Below are 19,659 nucleotides of genomic sequence, written 5' to 3' on the forward strand. Positions count from 1 at the left end.
TGTGTGTAGTGTGTGTGTGTGTATAGTGTGTGTGTGTGTGTATAGTGTGTGTGTGTGTGTAGTGTGTGTGTGTGTGTGTATAGTGTGTGTGTGTGTGTAGTGTGTGTGTGTGTGTGTATAGTGTGTGTGTGTGTATAGTGTATGTGTGTGTGTGTGTGTGTGTGTGTATAGTGTGTGTGTGTGTGTGTGTGTATAGTGTGTGTGTGTGTGTGTGTATAGTGTGTGTGTGTGTGTGTGTATAGTGTGTGTGTGTGTGTGTGTATAGTGTATGTGTGTGTGTGTGTAGTGTGTGTATAGTGTGTGTGTGTGTGTGTATAGTGTGTGTGTGTGTATAGTGTGTGTGTGTATAGTGTGTGTGTGTATAGTGTGTGTGTGTGTGTGTGTGTGTGTGTGTGTGTATAGTGTGTGTGTATAGTGTGTGTATAGTGTGTGTATAGTGTGTGTGTGTGTATAGTGTGTGTGTGTATAGTGTGTGTGTGTGTGTGTGTGTGTGTGTATAGTGTGTGTGTGTGTGTGTATAGTGTGTGTGTGTATAGTGTGTGTGTGTATAGTGTGTGTGTGTGTATAGTGTATGTGTATAGTGTGTGTGTGTGTGTGTGTGTGTGTGTGTGTATAGTGTGTGTGTGTGTATAGTGTGTGTGTGTGTGTGTGTATAGTGTGTGTGTGTGTATAGTGTGTGTGTGTGTGTATAGTGTAGTGTGTGTGTGTGTGTAGTGTGTGTGTGTGTATAGTGTAGTGTGTGTGTGTGTAGTGTGTGTGTGTATAGTGTATGTGTATAGTGTGTGTGTGTGTAGTGTGTGTATAGTGTGTATAGTGTGTGTGTGTGTATAGTGTAGTGTGTGTGTGTGTGTAGTGTGTGTGTGTGTATAGTGTGTGTGTGTGTGTGTGTATAGTGTGTGTGTATAGTGTGTGTGTGTGTGTAGTGTGTGTGTGTGTGTGTGTGTGTATAGTGTGTGTGTGTGTGTGTATAGTGTGTGTGTGTGTGTATAGTGTGTGTGTGTGTGTAGTGTGTGTATAGTGTGTGTGTGTGTGTAGTGTGTGTGTGTGTATAGTGTGTGTGTGTGTGTAGTGTGTGTGTGTAGTGTGTGTGTGTGTGTATAGTGTGTGTGTGTATAGTGTGTGTGTGTGTAGTGTGTGTATAGTGTAGTGTGTGTGTGTGTGTAGTGTGTGTGTGTGTGTAGTGTGTGTGTGTGTGTAGTGTGTGTGTGTGTGTGTATAGTGTGTGTGTGTGTGTAGTGTGTGTGTGTGTGTGTATAGTGTGTGTGTGTGTGTAGTGTATGTGTATAGTGTGTGTGTATAGTGTGTGTGTGTGTGTGTGTATAGTGTGTGTGTGTGTGTGTGTGTGTGTGTGTGTGTGTGTGTGTATAGTGTGTGTGTGTATAGTGTGTGTGTGTGTGTGTGTGTGTATAGTGTGTGTGTGTGTGTGTATAGTGTGTGTGTGTGTATAGTGTGTGTGTGTATAGTGTGTGTGTGTGTAGTGTGTGTGTGTGTAGTGTGTGTGTGTGTGTATAGTGTGTGTGTAGTGTGTGTGTGTGTGTGTGTGTGTATAGTGTGTGTGTGTGTGTGTGTGTGTATAGTGTGTGTGTGTGTGTGTGTGTGTGTATAGTGTGTGTGTGTGTGTAGTGTGTGTGTGTGTATAGTGTGTGTGTGTATAGCACATGTGTCAAACACAAGGCCCGCGGGCCAAATGTGGCCCGCCACGTCTTTTTATGTGGCCCGCGAGAGCTTGTAAGATCTTAGTGTCTATAATAAATAAGTCAGAAGCGTTCTTTGACCAAAAAATACATTTCCCACAATGCTTGTCGATTGTATTACCCGCAAAGTTACGGCTTACTGCCACTACACGGCAGTGTAGTCATTGATGTGGAAACCCTGCCGGAGGGAAGGTGTAACTTCGCGGGTGGAATTGAGACGTATAAATGTTTATCCCATAATGTCCAGAAAAAGAAAAGTTGATGCAGACGGACGGCTGTGCTTCAAGGCGAAAGACCGGTATGCCTTTTGTGTTACGAAGAGTGTTACTGACCAAAATAAACGCTTTTTAGGAGAGATATAAGTTCTGTGTAAATATTTATAAGACAATAGCTGACAAAATCTGTTTTAATGACGTTAATAAACATCACTGGGACAGCGCTAGTCGCAGTTTCACCGCAGCAAAGTACGAGGACGTGAATCACTTATCTAACCAGCCTTTACTGATTTCTGCCCTCAATAACCCTTTCAATAACCTCCAATAGCCTTTAATAGTCTTCAGTAGCCTTCAACAGTCTAACCTTGCAGCCGTGGTGTGTCCACTAAACTCCGTAGTTATAAACATCCTGAGGTTAGCAGCGCGATAACTGACCTGTTTATAATGTAATCCGAGCAGTGACTCATGCTCTAAACGGCTGCTGTTAGGTGATTGGGCTGAAAGATGAACTGTAGAGAGCTGTATTATTCGGTTACAAAAATCTTTATTTCATACACAGAAGAACTTTTTAAAAGAAATTTTAAAAACGCTCCAGACTGGCTCAGCTGAGTCCTGTAGCCCGTGGCTGGGCTGTAGCTCTGACTCAGTAAAGACTGCTGACTTGTGGTGCTGCTGCTGCAGCTCCCACTAGTGGTTGGATGAGGAACTGCTAAATCTGAGGAAATGCTATGTTCTTAACAGCTCACAATTTGATTTTATATTTATTAAGCCTTATTTCAGTTAATAATTTCAAAGTTAATATAACTTGATGTCATTTCTATTCACTTGAATAGTTTGGTTCTTGATTGATGGAGTTTTTGGATTTCATGACATGACAAATTAAAAGGATTTATGTTAATAGAGCAACAAGCAAACATTTTTTCCATGCAACTGTAATATTTGATTGAATAAATAATATATTGAGAGTTATTTAACATTAAGGAGTAATTACATTCATTTACATATATTACATTTGGTTACATTTTATTACATTTATAAGTTACATCTGGCCCTCGGAGGACAGCCAATATGCCAATGTGGCCCTCGGCCAAAATGAGTTTGACACCCCTGGTGTATAGTGTGTGTGTGTGTATAGTGTGTGTGTGTGTATAGTGTATAGTGTGTGTGTATAGTGTGTGTGTGTGTGTAGTGTAAAGTGTGTGTGTATAGTGTATAGTGTGTGTGTATAGTGTGTGTGTGTAGTGTGTGTGTGTGTAGTGTGTGTGTGTAGTGTGTGTGTGTGTATAGTGTGTGTGTGTGTATAGTGTGTGTATAGTGTGTGTATAGTGTGTGTGTGTGTGTAGTGTGTGTGTGTATAGTGTGTGTGTGTGTAGAGTGTGTATAGTGAGTGTGTGTGTGTGTGTGTATAGTGTGTGTATAGTGTGTGTGTGTGTGTGTAGTGTGTGTGTGTGTGTGTATAGTGTATAGTGTGTGTGTGTGTGTATAGTGTGTATAGTGTGTGTGTGTATAGTGTGTATAGTGTGTGTATAGTGTGTATAGTGTGTATAGTGAGTGTGTGTGTGTGTGTGTATAGTGTGTGTGTGTGTATAGTGTATGTGTATAGTGTGTGTGTATAGTGTGTGTGTGTGTGTGTGTGTATAGTGTGTGTGTGTGTGTGTGTGTGTGTATAGTGTGTGTGTGTGTGTATAGTGTGTGTGTGTGTATAGTGTGTGTGTGTATAGTGTGTGTGTGTGTGTGTGTGTATAGTGTGTGTGTGTGTGTGTATAGTGTGTGTGTGTGTATAGTGTGTGTGTGTATAGTGTGTGTGTGTGTATAGTGTGTGTGTGTGTGTAGTGTGTGTGTGTGTGTATAGTGTGTGTGTAGTGTGTGTGTGTGTGTATAGTGTGTGTGTGTGTGTGTGTGTGTGTATAGTGTGTGTGTGTGTATAGTGTGTGTGTGTGTGTAGTGTGTGTGTGTGTATAGTGTGTGTGTGTATAGTGTGTGTGTGTGTATAGTGTGTGTGTGTGTAGTGTGTGTGTGTATAGTGTGTGTGTGTGTGTAGTGTGTGTGTGTGTATAGTGTGTGTGTATAGTGTATAGTGTGTGTGTATAGTGTGTGTGTGTGTGTGTGTATAGTGTATAGTGTGTGTGTGTAGTGTGTGTGTGTGTGTGTGTATAGTGTATAGTGTGTGTGTATAGTGTGTGTGTATAGTGTATAGTGTGTGTGTGTAGTGTGTGTGTGTAGTGTGTGTGTGTGTGTGTGTATAGTGTGTGTGTGTGTATAGTGTGTGTGTGTGTATAGTGTATAGTGTGTGTGTATAGTGTGTGTGTGTGTGTAGTGTATAGTGTGTGTGTATAGTGTATAGTGTGTGTGTATAGTGTGTGTGTGTAGTGTGTGTAGTGTGTGTGTGTGTGTGTATAGTGTGTGTGTGTGTATAGTGTGTGTATAGTGTGTGTATAGTGTGTGTGTGTGTGTAGTGTGTGTGTGTATAGTGTGTGTGTGTGTATAGTGTGTATAGTGAGTGTGTGTGTGTGTGTGTGTATAGTGTGTGTATAGTGTGTGTGTGTGTGTGTGTAGTGTGTGTGTGTGTGTGTATAGTGTGTATAGTGTGTGTGTGTATAGTGTGTGTATAGTGTGTATAGTGTGTATAGTGAGTGTGTGTGTGTGTGTGTGTGTATAGTGTGTGTATAGTGTGTGTGTGTGTGTGTGTAGTGTGTGTGTGTGTGTGTATAGTGTGTGTGTGTGTGTGTAGTGTGTGTGTGTGTGTGTATAGTGTGTGTGTGTGTGTATAGTGTGTGTGTGTGTAGTGTGTGTATAGTGTGTGTGTGTGTGTAATGTGTGTGTGTGTGTATAGTGTGTGTGTGTGTGTGTGTAGTGTGTGTGTGTGTGTGTGTAGTGTGTGTGTGTGTGTGTGTAGTGTGTGTGTGTGTGTGTGTGTATAGTGTGTGTGTGTGTGTATAGTGTGTGTGTGTGTAGTGTGTGTATAGTGTGTGTGTGTGTGTAATGTGTGTGTGTGTGTGTATAGTGTGTGTGTGTGTGTATAATGTGTGTGTGTGTAGTGTGTGTGTGTATAATGTGTGTGTGTGTGTGTGTATAATGTGTGTGTGTGTGTGTGTGTGTGTGTATAGTGTGTGTGTGTATAGTGTGTGTGTGTGTATAGTGTGTGTGTGTGTGTAGTGTGTGTAGTGTGTGTGTGTGTATAGTGTGTGTGTGTGTGTGTAGTGTGTGTGTAGTGTGTGTGTGTGTAGTGTGTGTGTAGTGTGTGTGTGTAGTGTGTGTGTGTGTGTGTGTGTATAGTGTAGTGTGTGTGTATAGTGTGTGTGTGTGTGTGTAGTGTGTGTGTGTGTAGTGTGTGTGTGTAGTGTGTGTGTGTGTAGTGTGTGTGTGTGTGTGTGTAGTGTGTGTGTGTAGTGTGTGTGTGTGTAGTGTGTGTGTGTGTGTGTATAGTGTAGTGTGTGTGTGTAGTGTGTGTGTGTGTAGTGTGTGTGTGTGTGTGTGTGTATAGTGTAGTGTGTGTGTGTGTGTGTGTAGTGTGTGTGTGTGTGTGTGTATAGTGTAGTGTGTGTGTGTAGTGTGTGTGTAGTGTGTGTGTGTGTAGTGTGTGTGTAGTGTGTGTGTGTGTGTGTGTGTGTAGTGTGTGTGTGTGTAGTGTGTGTGTGTGTATAGTGTGTGTGTGTGTGTGTGTATAGTGTGTGTGTGTGTGTATAGTGTAGTGTGTGTGTGTGTAGTGTGTGTGTAGTGTGTGTGTGTGTAGTGTGTGTGTAGTGTGTGTGTAGTGTGTGTGTGTGTGTGTGTAGTGTGTGTGTGTGTAGTGTGTGTGTGTGTGTGTGTAGTGTGTGTGTGTGTGTGTATAGTGTAGTGTGTGTGTGTAGTGTGTGTGTAGTGTGTGTGTGTGTAGTGTGTGTGTGTGTGTGTATAGTGTGTGTGTGTGTGTAGTGTGTGTGTGTGTAGTGTGTGTGTGTGTATAGTGTGTGTGTGTGTGTGTGTATAGTGTGTGTGTGTGTGTATAGTGTAGTGTGTGTGTGTGTAGTGTGTGTGTAGTGTGTGTGTGTGTAGTGTGTGTGTAGTGTGTGTGTGTGTAGTGTGTGTGTGTGTGTGTTGTACCTGATGGTGACGGGGTGGTTGAAGGTGAGCAGGATGTCGGTGGTGAACTGAGGGAGGCGCATCACACACAGGTACATGTTTACTGTGTTCTTTGCCTGTAAACAAACAATAAATAAATAAACAAACTGTCCTCTTTATGGACCCCTCTTCTAATAAATGCTACAATCAGCTTTTTTAAGCTCCACCCACTGCTGCTGGCACACGGCATCCCAGAAACTCAGTCACCTGAGTATTGAGTTCACCTGTTCACAGCACTGTATATACACCCTCACTTCACTCACACGTACTGCAGGTTCTTCGCTCTACAAAGCGCTATTCTATTCTGCGTGTTTACCGACCTGTTACCGCTGTGTTTCTGTGTACGATCTCTGGGCTGTTTACCGTTTGTTACCCCTTGTTCTGTGGCTTTAATTCTCATCTGCATATGTCCTGTGCAGCCATAACAGCTAGTAATGAAGACAATGGTCATAAAACAGTGAAACTACACATTAATCTCTGGTAATAAAATGCTTATCAGAATGTTTTACAAGGAAAATATTGAAAATTGTGGCTTTCTTTAGGCTTGTGATTGTCATAGTCTTCTGTTTTCCTCTGAAAAATCCCAGTTTAAAGAATCATGAAGCTCCAACACTTGCTCTAATCTTAGAGAATGTGTGTGTGTGTGTGTGTGTGTGTGTGTATGTGTTTGTGTGTGAGTGTGTGTGTGTGTGTGTATGTGTTATGTCTGTTAATGATAGTAAACTCATCGCTCACCCTGGGCCATGTACCCAAAGCCTTTAAAACAGCTGTAATTAAACCTCTGATCAAGAAACCAAATCTTGATCCTAGTGTACTGTCTAACTATAGACCTATTTCAAACTTACCCTTTATTTCTAAGATTTTAGAAAAAGCTGTAGCCCAACAACTTTGCTCTTACCTGCAAAGAAACCAGATCTATGAGAAATTTCAATCTGGATTTAGGCCTTATCATAGCACTGAGACAGCTTTAGTTAGAATAACAAACGATCTACTTATAGCCGCCGACCAAGGCTGTGTTTCCTTACTCGTACTTCTCGATCTGAGCGCAGCCTTTGATACAATAGATCATACTATCCTTTTAGAAAGACTAGAGAACATGGTCGGTGTAACCGGAACTGCCTTAGCATGGTTTAAATCGTACTTAACCGATCGCTATCAGTTTGTGAGGTTAAATTATATGTCTTCCAGTTATACCAAGGTAAGATATGGAATTCCACAAGGCTCTATATTAGGACCGTTATTATTTACATTATATATGCTCCCACTGGGCAAAGTTATTAGAAAACACAATGTGAATTTTCATTGTTATGCGGATGACACGCAGCTCTTCATATCAGCCAAACCTGATGACAGAGTGAGATTAAAGAAAATCGAGGATTGTGTAGAAGATGTAAAATCATGGATGTCGCACAACTTCCTCCTATTAAATAGTGATAAAACAGAAGTTCTCCTATTAGGCCCCAAAGCTGCTAGAAATAAATGATCAGACTTAATGCTAAATCTGGCGACTTCTCAGCCACCCCTGGTTCAGCAGCTAAAAACCTTGGAGTTATCATAGATTCAGATCTAGCATTCGATAAACACATATCTAATGTTACTAGAACAGCTTTTCTACACCTCCGTAACATCGCCAAGCTAAGAAATGCCCTATCACTGCATGACGCAGAAAAATTAGTACATGCCTTTATTACCTCAAGGCTAGATTATTGTAATGCGCTACTGTCTGGATGTTCCGGCAGTAACTTAAATAAACTTCAGCTAGTTCAAAATGCTGCAGCCAGGGTCCTTACTAAAACTAGAAAATTTGACCATATTAGTCCAGTACTATCAGCACTGCACTGGCTTCCAGTCAAATTCCGCATAGACTATAAAATTCTCCTGTTAACGTATAAAGCCCTACATGGACTCGCTCCTGAGTATTTACAAGACCTCATCTCCTGTTATGAACCACCGCGATTACTCAGATCTCAGGGTGCTGGTTTATTAGTAGTGCCTAAAATTCAGAGGAGCTCTGCAGGAGGAAGAGCTTTCTCTTATAAAGCGCCTCAACTCTGGAATAATCTCCCCGAATATGTTCGGGACTCAGACACAGTCTCAATCTTTAAGTCTAGACTGAAAACTTACTTGTTTAGTTTAGCTTTTGGTAATTAATGTTTTTCCCTTTAGATAAGGCTGCAGATTCAGGGGTTCATGGACAGAGGAAATTGTGGTAAACTGAGATGCTGGTGCTGTTGTTCTCCCACTGCACACGGTCACTCAGGTTTGTGGACGGTGGAGTGGGTGGATGCCAGTGTTTCAGGGTGCCTCCATGTCTATGTTACCTTCTGGCTCTCTCCCTTTAGTTAGGCTGTTTTATTCAGTTCTGCCGGAGTCATTTGCCACACTCTGATAATGTTTTATATTCTCTGTTTTACATAAATCCAGTCAAAACTAATTCCATCTCTCTGCCTTCCTCCGAGTTACTGACTGCCCACCTGTCTGACCCGATACCGAGGGATGTTGGACCCTCAGGCTCTCATGTCCTCTGTCTGTCCAGACTGGAAGTTACTGAAGTCAGCTCTTCTCCATCCACCACCACAGATCAGCTGCTCATCATCCATCTTACTCTATAAGCCATTAGTGGAGCTGCTATACACCTGAATATATAAAACCTATGTGGATGTATGAAAGACTTTTTAAAATTAATTTAAAAGCCGTTTGACCAGTGGTAGGATGGTCCCCCCTTAAATGTGAGTCTTGGTTCCTCCCAGTGTTTCTTCCTCCTCCTGCAGCTCTGAGGGAGTTTTTCACTGGGGGTTCTGTATTCTGTATTTTCTATGTTTAATGTTTTGCCTGATTCTTTGTCCTGTAATCATGTTTCTGTAAAGCTGCTTTGTGCCAACACCAGTTGTAAAAAGCGCTATACAAATAAATTTGATTTGATTTGATTTGATTGTGTGTGTATGTATGTGTTTGTGTGTGTGTGTGTGTGTGAGTGTGTGTGTGTATGTATGTGTTTGTGTGTGAGTGTGTGTGTGTATGTATGTGTTTGTGTGTGTGTGTGTGTGTGTGTGTGAGTGTGTGTGTGTATGTATGTGTTTGTGTGTGTGTGTGTGTGTGAGTGTGTGTGTGTATGTATGTGTTTGTGTGTGTGTGTGTGTGTGAGTGTGTGTGTGTGTGTGTGTGTGTATGTGTTTGTGTGTGTGTGTGTGTGTGTGTGTGTGTGTGTGTGTGTGTGTGTGTGTGTGTGAGTGTGTGTGTGTGTGTGTGTGTGTGTGTGTGTGTGTGAGTGTGTGTGTACCTCCTCATTGAACTTGGAGATGATCTGTGTTCCTGTGAGGATCCAGGCGGAGCTGCACTCTTGTAGGCGGAGCTGAGACAGGGGCAGAGGCTCCACCCCCTGCACCTCCCACAATCCCTCAGCACTCGCTTTATTACTGCCAGCCAGGTCCTCAAAATGATACCTGATATCAGACGATGAGGAGTGTGGATTTAGATCACTCTGATCACAACTACCCAATCACTGCACACACAGCAGAGTACAGCCCTGTAAACACACTCTGAGTGAGGGGTGAGAGTGAGGGGAGTGAGAGTGAGAGTGAGAAAGAGCAAAAGAGAGAGAGAGAGAGAGAGTTCCATTGAACATGTCAGTGTGAGCTCCCTGATTTTTGTGTCGTTTTTTCTTTTAAAGTGAGAAAGATGATGAATTAATTTATAGAAACAGTGATATTAAGTCATACTAAGAACAAACGGAAACAAAACAAGACCAAAAACCTCCAAATCGGTAAAGTATTGAGGAAAATACCACCAGAAACAACAGGAGTGAAACTCTTCAGCACAACAGAGGTCAGGACTGAGATACACAGATATACAGAGAACTGGAATCATCTCAGAGTGAGAAACACACCAGCAGGTCTCAGAGACGATACAGAATAAGTGAGTTGGAGGAAATCAGTCATTATTTATTAATTATTTAATATTTTATTTATATTTATATAGAGTTTTATAACAAGCTAACTGCTAAAGCTAATATGGCAGTTAGAATTTGAAATTTGAAAAAAGCTCCTCCAACTGCTCCAGCCTCAACATTCTATCAGCCCAGCAGTCAACATGATCCAGCCAGAGGAAGCACCAGCACCCACTGAACACTGCACTGAGGAGAGAGAGCACTCACCTTGCAGCTCACATCACTCCTGTCCCGTTATTTACCCTCCTGAGGTCAAGAGCGAGACGGCCAGGAAACAATTTAAACACAAACTGCTGAGAGAGAAGCCAGAGAGTCTGTTCTCAGACCTGTATAAGACAGGGGAGACCAGCAACCTCATATTCTATACAGATAGCCCAGAATCATGGCACAAGGCTTTAACATCGTACTACACATCTGTTAAAAAAGAGGGCATCTGTAACGGGTGGAAACTGAAAATAAAAGACCCCTCTGATACAGAGACTGTCATGACCACCATCAATATCTACAAAAATGGAACACTCATGGTTCAGGGAAACCTGAGTGAATTTGAGAAATCATTCAGTCGTCTGAGAGAAGCAGCAGAGGAGGAAAGAGGCAGAGACAACATTCTGCAAGAGGAAAAGTCTGATTGTCCTCCTCAACACAATACCACAACCCAGTCTTCAGCCCAGACCTCATCCCAGTCCTCGGACCAGACCTCTGACCAGACCTCAGCCCAGGAGCAGAAGGACATTGGACAGGATCAGCTCACACCACTCCACACCTCCATTACTCTTTTAAAGGGACATTTTACACAACTGGAGGGAGAGATAGTCCAGCTTAGGGAAATGTTTCTCAAACAACAAACAAACATGAAATGGATTCAGGAAAAAGAGGACTTCAAAAAAGAACTGAGTGATCTGAGAGAACAACTGAGGATTCTTCAGGTGGAGAAAGAGGAGGACAGGAGCAGATACAGAAAGGAGATGGCTGAGCTGAGGGAAGAACTGAGACTGAGGGACAGTATAGTGGAGAGTCTAAAAGAACAGCTACTCTCACTCAAACAACCCCAGAGTCCTCCAACAACCAAGATCTCCAGACAGACCAACCCTAACAACCACCTCCAGCCTCCTTCCATAACCCCCACCAGCTCCCAACAACCTCCTGCCAACCAACCATCACAACCAGAGCAGTGCACAACCATGGATGAAGGAAGAAATGCAGAGCAAATAGAAATTGCACTACTAATTGACTCAAATGGAAAATTCATTGATGAGAAAAAACTCTTCCCAAGACACAGAGTGGCTAAAATATGGTGCCCATCTACCCAGAAAGCACTGGAGCTTCTCACAGAAGCAAATCTGGGGTCACCATCCCACATTATCATCCACACGGGTACAAATGACCTCAGAACCCAACAAGAAAAAGTTTCCATGTCTCTGAAAGCGGTGATGGAGAAAGCCAGCAATACTTTCCCAAGTTCAAAGATTATTATCTCCACCTTGCTGCCCCGAAAGGATTTCCACCCATATACCATCCAAAAAATCAATGCCAGTATTTCCAGAGACTGCGCCCTCCACCCAAACATCCACCTCGCTCATCATCCAACACTCAACACTGACTGCCTCCACGACCATGTCCACCTTCTCAAAAGGGCAGTTCCTGAGTTCGCCAGAAAGTTAAAGGACATTGCTCTGTCCCGAAATGTCACCGCTTACCAAAGAACCACTGGACATACACCTAAACCCAGAGATCGAGCTCCTACACGAACCACCAACCTGAGACCCCAACACCGAGCCCCACACTACCCAGCACTACCCAACATGCAGAGGAGTCCTCAGGAAAACCCTTTTCCAGCACCAGCATCAGATCACCTCACAGATACCCAGACTTCAATATTGCCACTGGGCCCAACATCAGCACCCCTGAACTCACAGACCAGGCCAGGAAATCTGACCTACGCTCAGGCCCTCAGCAGAACTAACCCTAACGCAGCAGAACTGAGAGACATAGGACAAATGCTCAACCACATCTGCTCACGTCTGATGGGACATGATTCATGGTGAGATACTAAATATTACCACAGAGATAAAAAAAAAAAAAAAATGATTTCATAGTTTATACTATTAATATTGATATTTATATATGTATGTACCATAGAAACTTATATTAACAAATTAATAATTCATTTTTTTTTGTTTTTTTTTCTATATTTTGTTTTTTCCTTTCTCTCTTTTTGAGATTTAAATGACACATTATCATATATTATATGGCATCTTTCCGCATCTCCCTTTGGAATATTCAAGGTTTAAAATCCTCTTTATTTGATATGAAAAGTAGAAATCCCGATTTTGTAAATGAAATAAGAGATGTTGATATATTGATTCTACAGGAGATAGAGGAGATGGATCCACTGGTTGTCCCCCCGGATACAGAGAGTTAGTGGTCCCCTCCACCAAGTCTAAAGGAGTGGTTCAGGGTAGGGACTCAGGAGGGATGCTGATATGGTTTAAATCTGAACTCATCCACTCCATTCAAACTATGAAAAAAGGAACTAATCATTTATGGTTAAAGATTGATAAACAAATAATTTCAACCCCTCAAAATGTATTCCTCTGTGCTGTATACATCCCCCCAATAGAGTCACCGTATTTTAATGAAGAAATATTTCCTATTCTAGAGGAAGAAATCAGTTCTTTTCAAGCACTGGGTCATGTGATGATCTGTGGGGATCTAAACGCAAGAACAGGACACAAATTAGACTTCATTAATCCACAAGGTGATCACTTCCTTACAGGAAATAACCTTCCTATTCCTGAACTCCATCTTTAGTCATGCAGTCCAACTATCAAACATCCCAATCAAGAAAAACAGAGCTAATAAATTTCAAATAAATAAATGGTTTGATCTGGACTGCAGGAATAAAAGAAAAGAATTAAGACACCTATCCAATCTTAAACACAGAGAACCATTTAATGAAGAATTACGAGTGAAATACTGGGACACACTAAAAGAATATAAACACACGATCAAATCAAAGAAATACAAACACATACAAAATCAAATCAATCATTTAGAGGAATCTATAAACTCCAATTCATTTTGGGAAACCTGGAAATCACTCAACAAATCACAGCATGACCAATTATTAATTTCAAATGGAGACACATGGAAAACACATTTCCAAACTCTTTACAGAAACCCAGTAATAAAGGAAAAGCAACAAATCATTGTAGATAAATTAGAAAATCTAGAAAAGATCATTAAAGAGAACCAGAATCCACTGGACTCTGCAATCTCACTAGAGGAATTAGAGGAAACACTCAAAGACCTGAAACCTAGAAAAGCCTGTGGAACAGACGGCATCCTAAATGAAATGTTGAAATGTACCAATTCAAATTGGCTATTCTAAAACTTTTTAACTGTGTTTTAAATTATGGCAATTTCCCATCAATCTGGAACGAAGGACTCATAACCCCGATCTATAAATCCGGCGACAAATTTGAACCAAACAATTACAGAGGGATCTGTGTTAATAGCAATCTAGGGAAGGTCTTCTGTAGCATTATCAACAAAAGAATTATAAACTTTATAACTGAACACAACATCCTAAACAAAGCTCAGATTGGATTCCTACCTAATTATAGAACATCAGACCATGTTTTTACCCTCCACACCCTCATTAATAAATATGTCACCCAAAACAAACAAAAGATTTTTGCTTGTTTTGTTGATTTCCAAAAAGCATTTGACTCAATCTGGCACAAAGGATTACTATTTAAACTTCTAAACAATGGAGTGGGAGGGAAAGTCTATGATCTAATCAAATCTATGTACACAACTAGTAGATGTGCAGTGAAAGTGGGATCTCAGAGGACTGATTTCATCACCCAATCACGAGGTGTACGACAGGGCTGTAGTCTGAGTCCTACAATGTTTAATTTATATATAAATGAACTGGCTGAATCATTAGACAGATGTGAGGATATCCCTGGTCTATCTCTTGATGATTCAGTGATAAAATGTCTTCTTTATGCAGATGACTTGGTACTGCTATCTCCCACAAAAGAGGGTCTTCAACAAAGTTTAGACCTTCTACACAAATACTGTGATACATGGGCTCTGAAAATAAACCATCACAAAACCAAAATCGTAATATTTCAGTACAAATCACAACGCAGTAACCATGTTTTCACAATTAATAAAACTAATATTGAACAATCAAATAAATACACATATTTAGGCCTAACAATCACCTCTACGGGAAGTTTTGGCTTGGCTGTGAAGGAACTCAAAGAGAAAGCAAGACGTGCACTTTTCGCCATTAATAAATCTATTAAATTTGATTTACCAATCAAAATTAGACTCAAAATATTTAAATCTGTTATAGAGCCCATTGCACTCTACGGCAGTGAGGTTTGGGGGCCCCTAACAAAAAATGACTTCCCAAACTGGGACAAACACCCTATAGAGGTTCTGCACACCGAATTCTGCAGGAGTATCCTACGTGTGCAGAGGAAAACCCCTAATAATGCATGCAGAGCTGAACTGGGCCAATACCCCCTAATATTAACCATCCAAAAACGAGCCGTGAACTTCTATAAACACATTAAATCCAGCCACCCCCAATCACTCCATTACAAAGCTCTGACCAATCAGGAACAGAACCTCCAGAAGAGCCCCCTTACCCAATTAATCCTAAACATCACCCACCTTAACCCTGCCGACATTACACACTCTACACACCCCCACCACACACTCACCCAAACACTACGACCCAACCCGATCCTCACCAGACTAAAAGAACAGTACCACCACTACTGGACCCAGAGTATCCAACACCAACCCAAACTGCAGTGTTACTCAGCCCTGAACCGAGAGTACACCCTCGCAGAGTACCTCACACTGATCCCAGATCAGAACCTCAGGAAAGTCCTGACCATGTACCGACTCAGTGATCACAGCCTGGCCGTGGAGACGGGTCGGCACAGACGGACCTGGTTACCCAGAGAGTCCAGGCTGTGCTCTCACTGTGATTGGTCCGTGGTGGAGACAGAGTTGCACTTTCTGACCGAGTGTCCCAGGTACGCCCAGATCAGAGAGAGATATTATGGACAAATGATCGACATCTCTCCTGAGTTCCTGCACTACAGTAACAATGAGAAACTCTCCTGTTTATTAGGAGAGAAGAGTAAACTCCTCCCACTCTCAGCTCTCTATAATCACAGCCTGTCACAACCTGAGAGACAACCACTCTAAACAATAATCAATATCCATTATTAATCAATATTACCCCCTACTGTTCACTTATTTATATTTAGATTCTATATCTATATCTCTTTTCATTGATATGTCATTATTATTGTTAACATTGTTATTTCATATTTAATATTTTTCATATCAATATTATTTAATCTCTTCTTGTTTAAGTTGTTTTATTAGATTTTCTTTTTTCATTGTGTTTATATTTGTGTATTGTTTGTCTGCTTTGGCAACAGTGTACCTTGTGACAGTCATGCCAATAAAGCTTTATTGAACTTGAACTTGAACTTGAGTGGTGAGAGTGAGAGGAGTGAGTGGTGATAGTGAGAGGAGTGAGTGGTGATAGTAAGGGGTGAGAGTGAGTGGTGATAGTGAGAGGAGTGAGTGGTGATAGTGAGGGGAGTCAGCGGTGATAGTGAGGGGAGTGAGTGGTGATAGTGAGGGGAGTCAGCGGTGATAGTGAGGGGAGTGAGTGGTGATATTGAGGGGAGTGAGTGGTGATAGTGAGGGGAGTCAGCGGTGATAGTGAGGGGAGTGAGTGGTGATAGTGAGGGGAGTGAGTGGTGATAGTGAGGGGAGTGAGTGGTGATAGTAAGGGGAGTGAGTGGTGATAGTAAGGGGTGAGAGTGAGTGGTGAGAGTGAGAGGAGTGAGTGGTGATAGTGAGAGGAGTGAGTGGTGATAGTAAGGGGTGAGAGTGAGTGGTGATAGTGAGGGGAGTGAGTGGTGATAGTGAGGGGAGTCAGCGGTGATAGTGAGGGGAGTGAGTGGTGATAGTGAGGGGAGTCAGCGGTGATAGTGAGGGGAGTGAGTGGTGATAGTGAGGGGAGTGAGTGGTGATAGTGAGGGGAGTGAGTGGTGATAGTAAGGAGTGAGAGTGAGTGGTGATAGTACGGGGTTAGAGTGAGTGGTGATAGTACGGGGTTAGAGTGAGTGGTGATAGTAAGGGGTGAAAGTGAGTGGTGATAGTGAGAGGAGTGAGTGGTGATAGTACGGGGTAAGAGTGAGTGGTTAAGGCGCCGAGTGGTCCAGCGGTCTAAAGCGCTGCCACTATGAGCAGGAGGTCGCCGGTTCGAACCCCAGCTCATGCAGCTTTGCCATCTAGCTGCCGGCGTTAGAGGGAGCAAAATTGGCCCTGCTCCCTCCGGGTGGGTAGATGGCGCTCTCTCCCCACATCACTCCTATGGTGATGTCTGCAGCACAGGGCGTCTGTGAGCTGATGTACTGGAGCCGAGCCGCTGCGCTTTCCTCCAAGCGCGCTGGCTGCTCGGTAATGCTGCATCAGCAGCAGCTGGAAAAGAAGCGGTGGCTGACTTCACATGTATCGGAGGAAGCATGTGCTAGTCTTCACCCTCCTGGTGTGTTGAGGTATCACTAGTGATAGGGGGAGTCCTAATGAATGGGTTGGGTAATTGGCCGTGTAAATTGGGGAGAAAATGGGAAAAAAAAAAAAAAAAAAAAAAGAGTGAGTGGTGATAGTACGGGGTAAGAGTGAGTGGTGATAGTAAGGAGTGAGAGTGAGTGGTGATAGTAAGGAGTGAGAGTGAGTAGTGATAATGAGAGGAATGAGTGGTGATAGTGAGGGGTGAGAGTGAGGGGTGATAGTGAGAGGAATGAGTGGTGATAGTGAGGGGTGAGAGTGAGGGGTGATAGTGAGTGGTGATAGTGAGAGGAATGAGTGGTGATAGTGAGGGGTGAGAGTGAGGGGTGATAGTGAGTGGTGATAGTGAGAGGACTGAGGGGTGATAGTAAGGGGTGAGAGTGAGTGGTGATAGTGAGGGGAGTCAGCGGTGATAGTGAGGGGAGTGAGTGGTGATAGTGAGGGGAGTGAGTGGTGATAGTGAGGGGAGTGAGTGGTGATAGTGAGGGGAGTCAGTGGTGATAGTGAGGGGAGTGAGTGGTGATAGTAAGGAGTGAGAGTGAGTGGTGATAGTAAGGAGTGAGAGTGAGTGGTGATAGTACGGGGTAAGAGTGAGTGGTGATAGTAAGGAGTGAGAGTGAGTGGTGATAGTAAGGAGTGAGAGTGAGTAGTGATAGTGAGAGGAATGAGTGGTGATAGTGAGGGGTGATAGTGAGTGGTGATAGTGAGAGGACTGAGGGGTGATAGTAAGGGGTGAGAGTGAGTGGTGATAGTGAGGGGAGTCAGCGGTGATAGTGAGGGGAGTGAGTGGTGATAGTGAGGGGAGTCAGTGGTGATAGTGAGGGGAGTGAGTGGTGATAGTGAGGGGAGTCAGTGGTGATAGTGAGGGGAGTCAGCTGTGATAGTGAGGGGAGTGAGTGGTGATAGTGAGGGGAGTGAGTGAGTGGTGATAGTAAGGAGTGAGAGTGAGTGGTGATAGTAAGGAGTGAGTGGTGATAGTAAGGGGTGAGAGTGAGTGGCGATAGTAAGGAGTGATAGTCAGTGGTGATAGTGAGGGGAGTGAGTGGTGATAGTGAGGGGAGTGAATGAGTGGTGATAGTAAGGAGTGAGAGTGAGTGGTGATAGTAAGGAGTGAGAGTGAGTGGTGATAGTGAGAGGAGTGAGTGGTGATAGTGAGAGGAGTGAGTGGTGATAGTGAGGGGAGTGAGTGGTGGTAGTGAGGGGTGAGAGTGAGTGGTGGTAGTGAGGGGTGAGAGTGAGTGGTGATAGTGAGGGGTGAGAGTGAGTGGTGACAGTGAGGAGTGAGAGTGAGTGGTGATAGTGAGGGGAGTGAGTGAGTGGTGATAGTGAGGGGAGTGAGTGAGTGGTGATAGTGAGGGGAGTGAGTGAGTGGTGATAGTGAGGGGAGTGAGTGGTGATAGTAAGGGGTGAGAGTGACGGGTGATAGTAAGGAGTGAGAGTGAGTGGTGATAGTAAGGGGTGAGAGTGAGTGGTGATAGTGAGGGGAGTGAGTGGTGATAGTGAGGGGAGTGAGTGGTGATAGTGAGGGGAGTGAGTGGTGATAGTGAGAGGAGTGAGTGGTGATAGTGAGGGGTGAGAGTGAGTGGTGATAGTGAGGGGTGAGAGTGAGTGGTGATAGTGAGGGGTGAGAGTGAGTGGTGATAGTGAGGAGTGAGAGTGAGTGGTGACAGTGAGGGGAGTGAGTGAGTGGTGATAGTGAGGGGAGTGAGTGGTGATAGTGAGGGGTGAGAGTGAGTGGTGATAGTGAGGAGTGAGAGTGAGTGGTGAGAGAAAGGAGTGAGAGTGAGTGGTGATAGTGAGGGGAGTCAGTGGTGATAGTGAGGGGAGTGAGTGGTGATAGTGAGGGGAGTGAGTGGTGATAGTAAGGAGTGAGAGTGAGTGGTGATAGTAAGGGGTGAGAGTGAGTGGCGATAGTAAGGAGTGAGAGTGAGTGGTGATAGTAACGGGTAAGAGTGAGTGGTGATAGTGAGGGGAGTGAGTGAGTGGTGATAGTAAGGAGCGAGAGTGAGTGGTGATAGTAAGGAGTGAGAGTGAGTAGTGATAGTGAGAGGAGTGAGTGGTGATGGTGAGGGGAGTGAGTGGTGGTAGTGAGGGGTGAGAGTGAGTGGTGATAGTAAGGGGTGAGAGTGAGGGGTGATAGTAAGGGGTGAGAGTGAGTGGTGATAGTGAGAGGACTGAGGGGTGATAGTAAGGGGTGAGAGTGAGTGGTGATAGTGAGAGGAGTCAGTGGTGATAGTGAGGGGAGTGAGTGGTGATGGTGAGGGGAGTGAGTGGTGGTAGTGAGGGGTGAGAGTGAGTGGTGATAGTAAGGGGTGAGAGTGAGGGGTGATAGTAAGGGGTGAGAGTGAGTGGTGATAGTGAGGGGAGTGAGTGGTGATAGTGAGGGGATTCAGTGGTGATAGTGAGGGGAGTGAGTGGTGATAGTAAGGAGTGAGAGTGCGTGGTGATAGTAAGGGGAGTCAGTGGTGATAGTGAGGGGAGTGCGTGGTGATAGTGAGGAGTGAGAGTGAGTGGTGATAGTAAGGAGTGAGAGTGAGTGGTGATAGTAAGGGGTGAGAGTGAGTGGAGTGAGGGGTGATAGTAAGGGGTGAGAGTGAGTGGTGATAGTGAGGGGAGTGAGTGGTGATAGTGAGAGGAGTGAGTGGTGATAGTAAGGGGTGAGAGTGAGTGGTGATAGTGAGGGGAGTGAGTGGTGATAGTGAGAGGAGTGAGGGGTGATAGTAAGGGGTGAGAGTGAGTGGTGATAGTGAGAGGAGTGAGTGGTGATAGTGAGAGGAGTGAGTGGTGATAGTGAGAGGAGTGCTTGGTGATAGTGAGGGGAGTGAGTGGTGATAGTGAGAGGAGTGAGTGGTGATAGTGAGAGGAGTGAGTGGTGATAGTGAGAGGAGTGAGTGGTGATAGTGAGGGGAGTGAGTGGTGATAGTGAGGGGAGTGAGTGGTGATAGTGAGAGGAGTGAGGGGTGATAGTAAGGGGTGAGAGTGAGTGGTGATAGTGAGAGGAGTGAGTGGTGATAGTGAGAGGAGTGAGTGGTGATAGTGAGAGGAGTGCGTGGTGATAGTGAGGGGAGTGAGTGGTGATAGT

The 19,659-nt window shown here is 43.8% G+C and overlaps 1 protein-coding gene across 3 annotated transcripts in view; it reads right to left on the bottom strand.

Annotated features, from left to right (window-relative positions):
• Positions 1 to 19,659, bottom strand: part of rangrf (RAN guanine nucleotide release factor) — a 37,412-nt gene that overhangs the window by 2,851 nt on the left and 14,902 nt on the right. For all 3 annotated transcript variants that reach the window (XM_049481890.1, XM_049481923.1, XM_049481974.1), the window contains exons 4-5: positions 9,291 to 9,453; positions 5,993 to 6,087 (exon numbers count right to left, since the gene is read on the bottom strand). In XM_049481890.1, coding sequence (XP_049337847.1) covers positions 5,993 to 6,087; positions 9,291 to 9,453 — 258 coding nt within the window. The remainder of the gene's footprint in view (positions 1 to 5,992; positions 6,088 to 9,290; positions 9,454 to 19,659) is intronic.

This window comes from Astyanax mexicanus, chromosome 1 (genome assembly GCF_023375975.1).
Source record: "Astyanax mexicanus isolate ESR-SI-001 chromosome 1, AstMex3_surface, whole genome shotgun sequence".
In the NCBI taxonomy this organism is placed as follows: Eukaryota; Metazoa; Chordata; class Actinopteri; order Characiformes; family Acestrorhamphidae; genus Astyanax; species Astyanax mexicanus.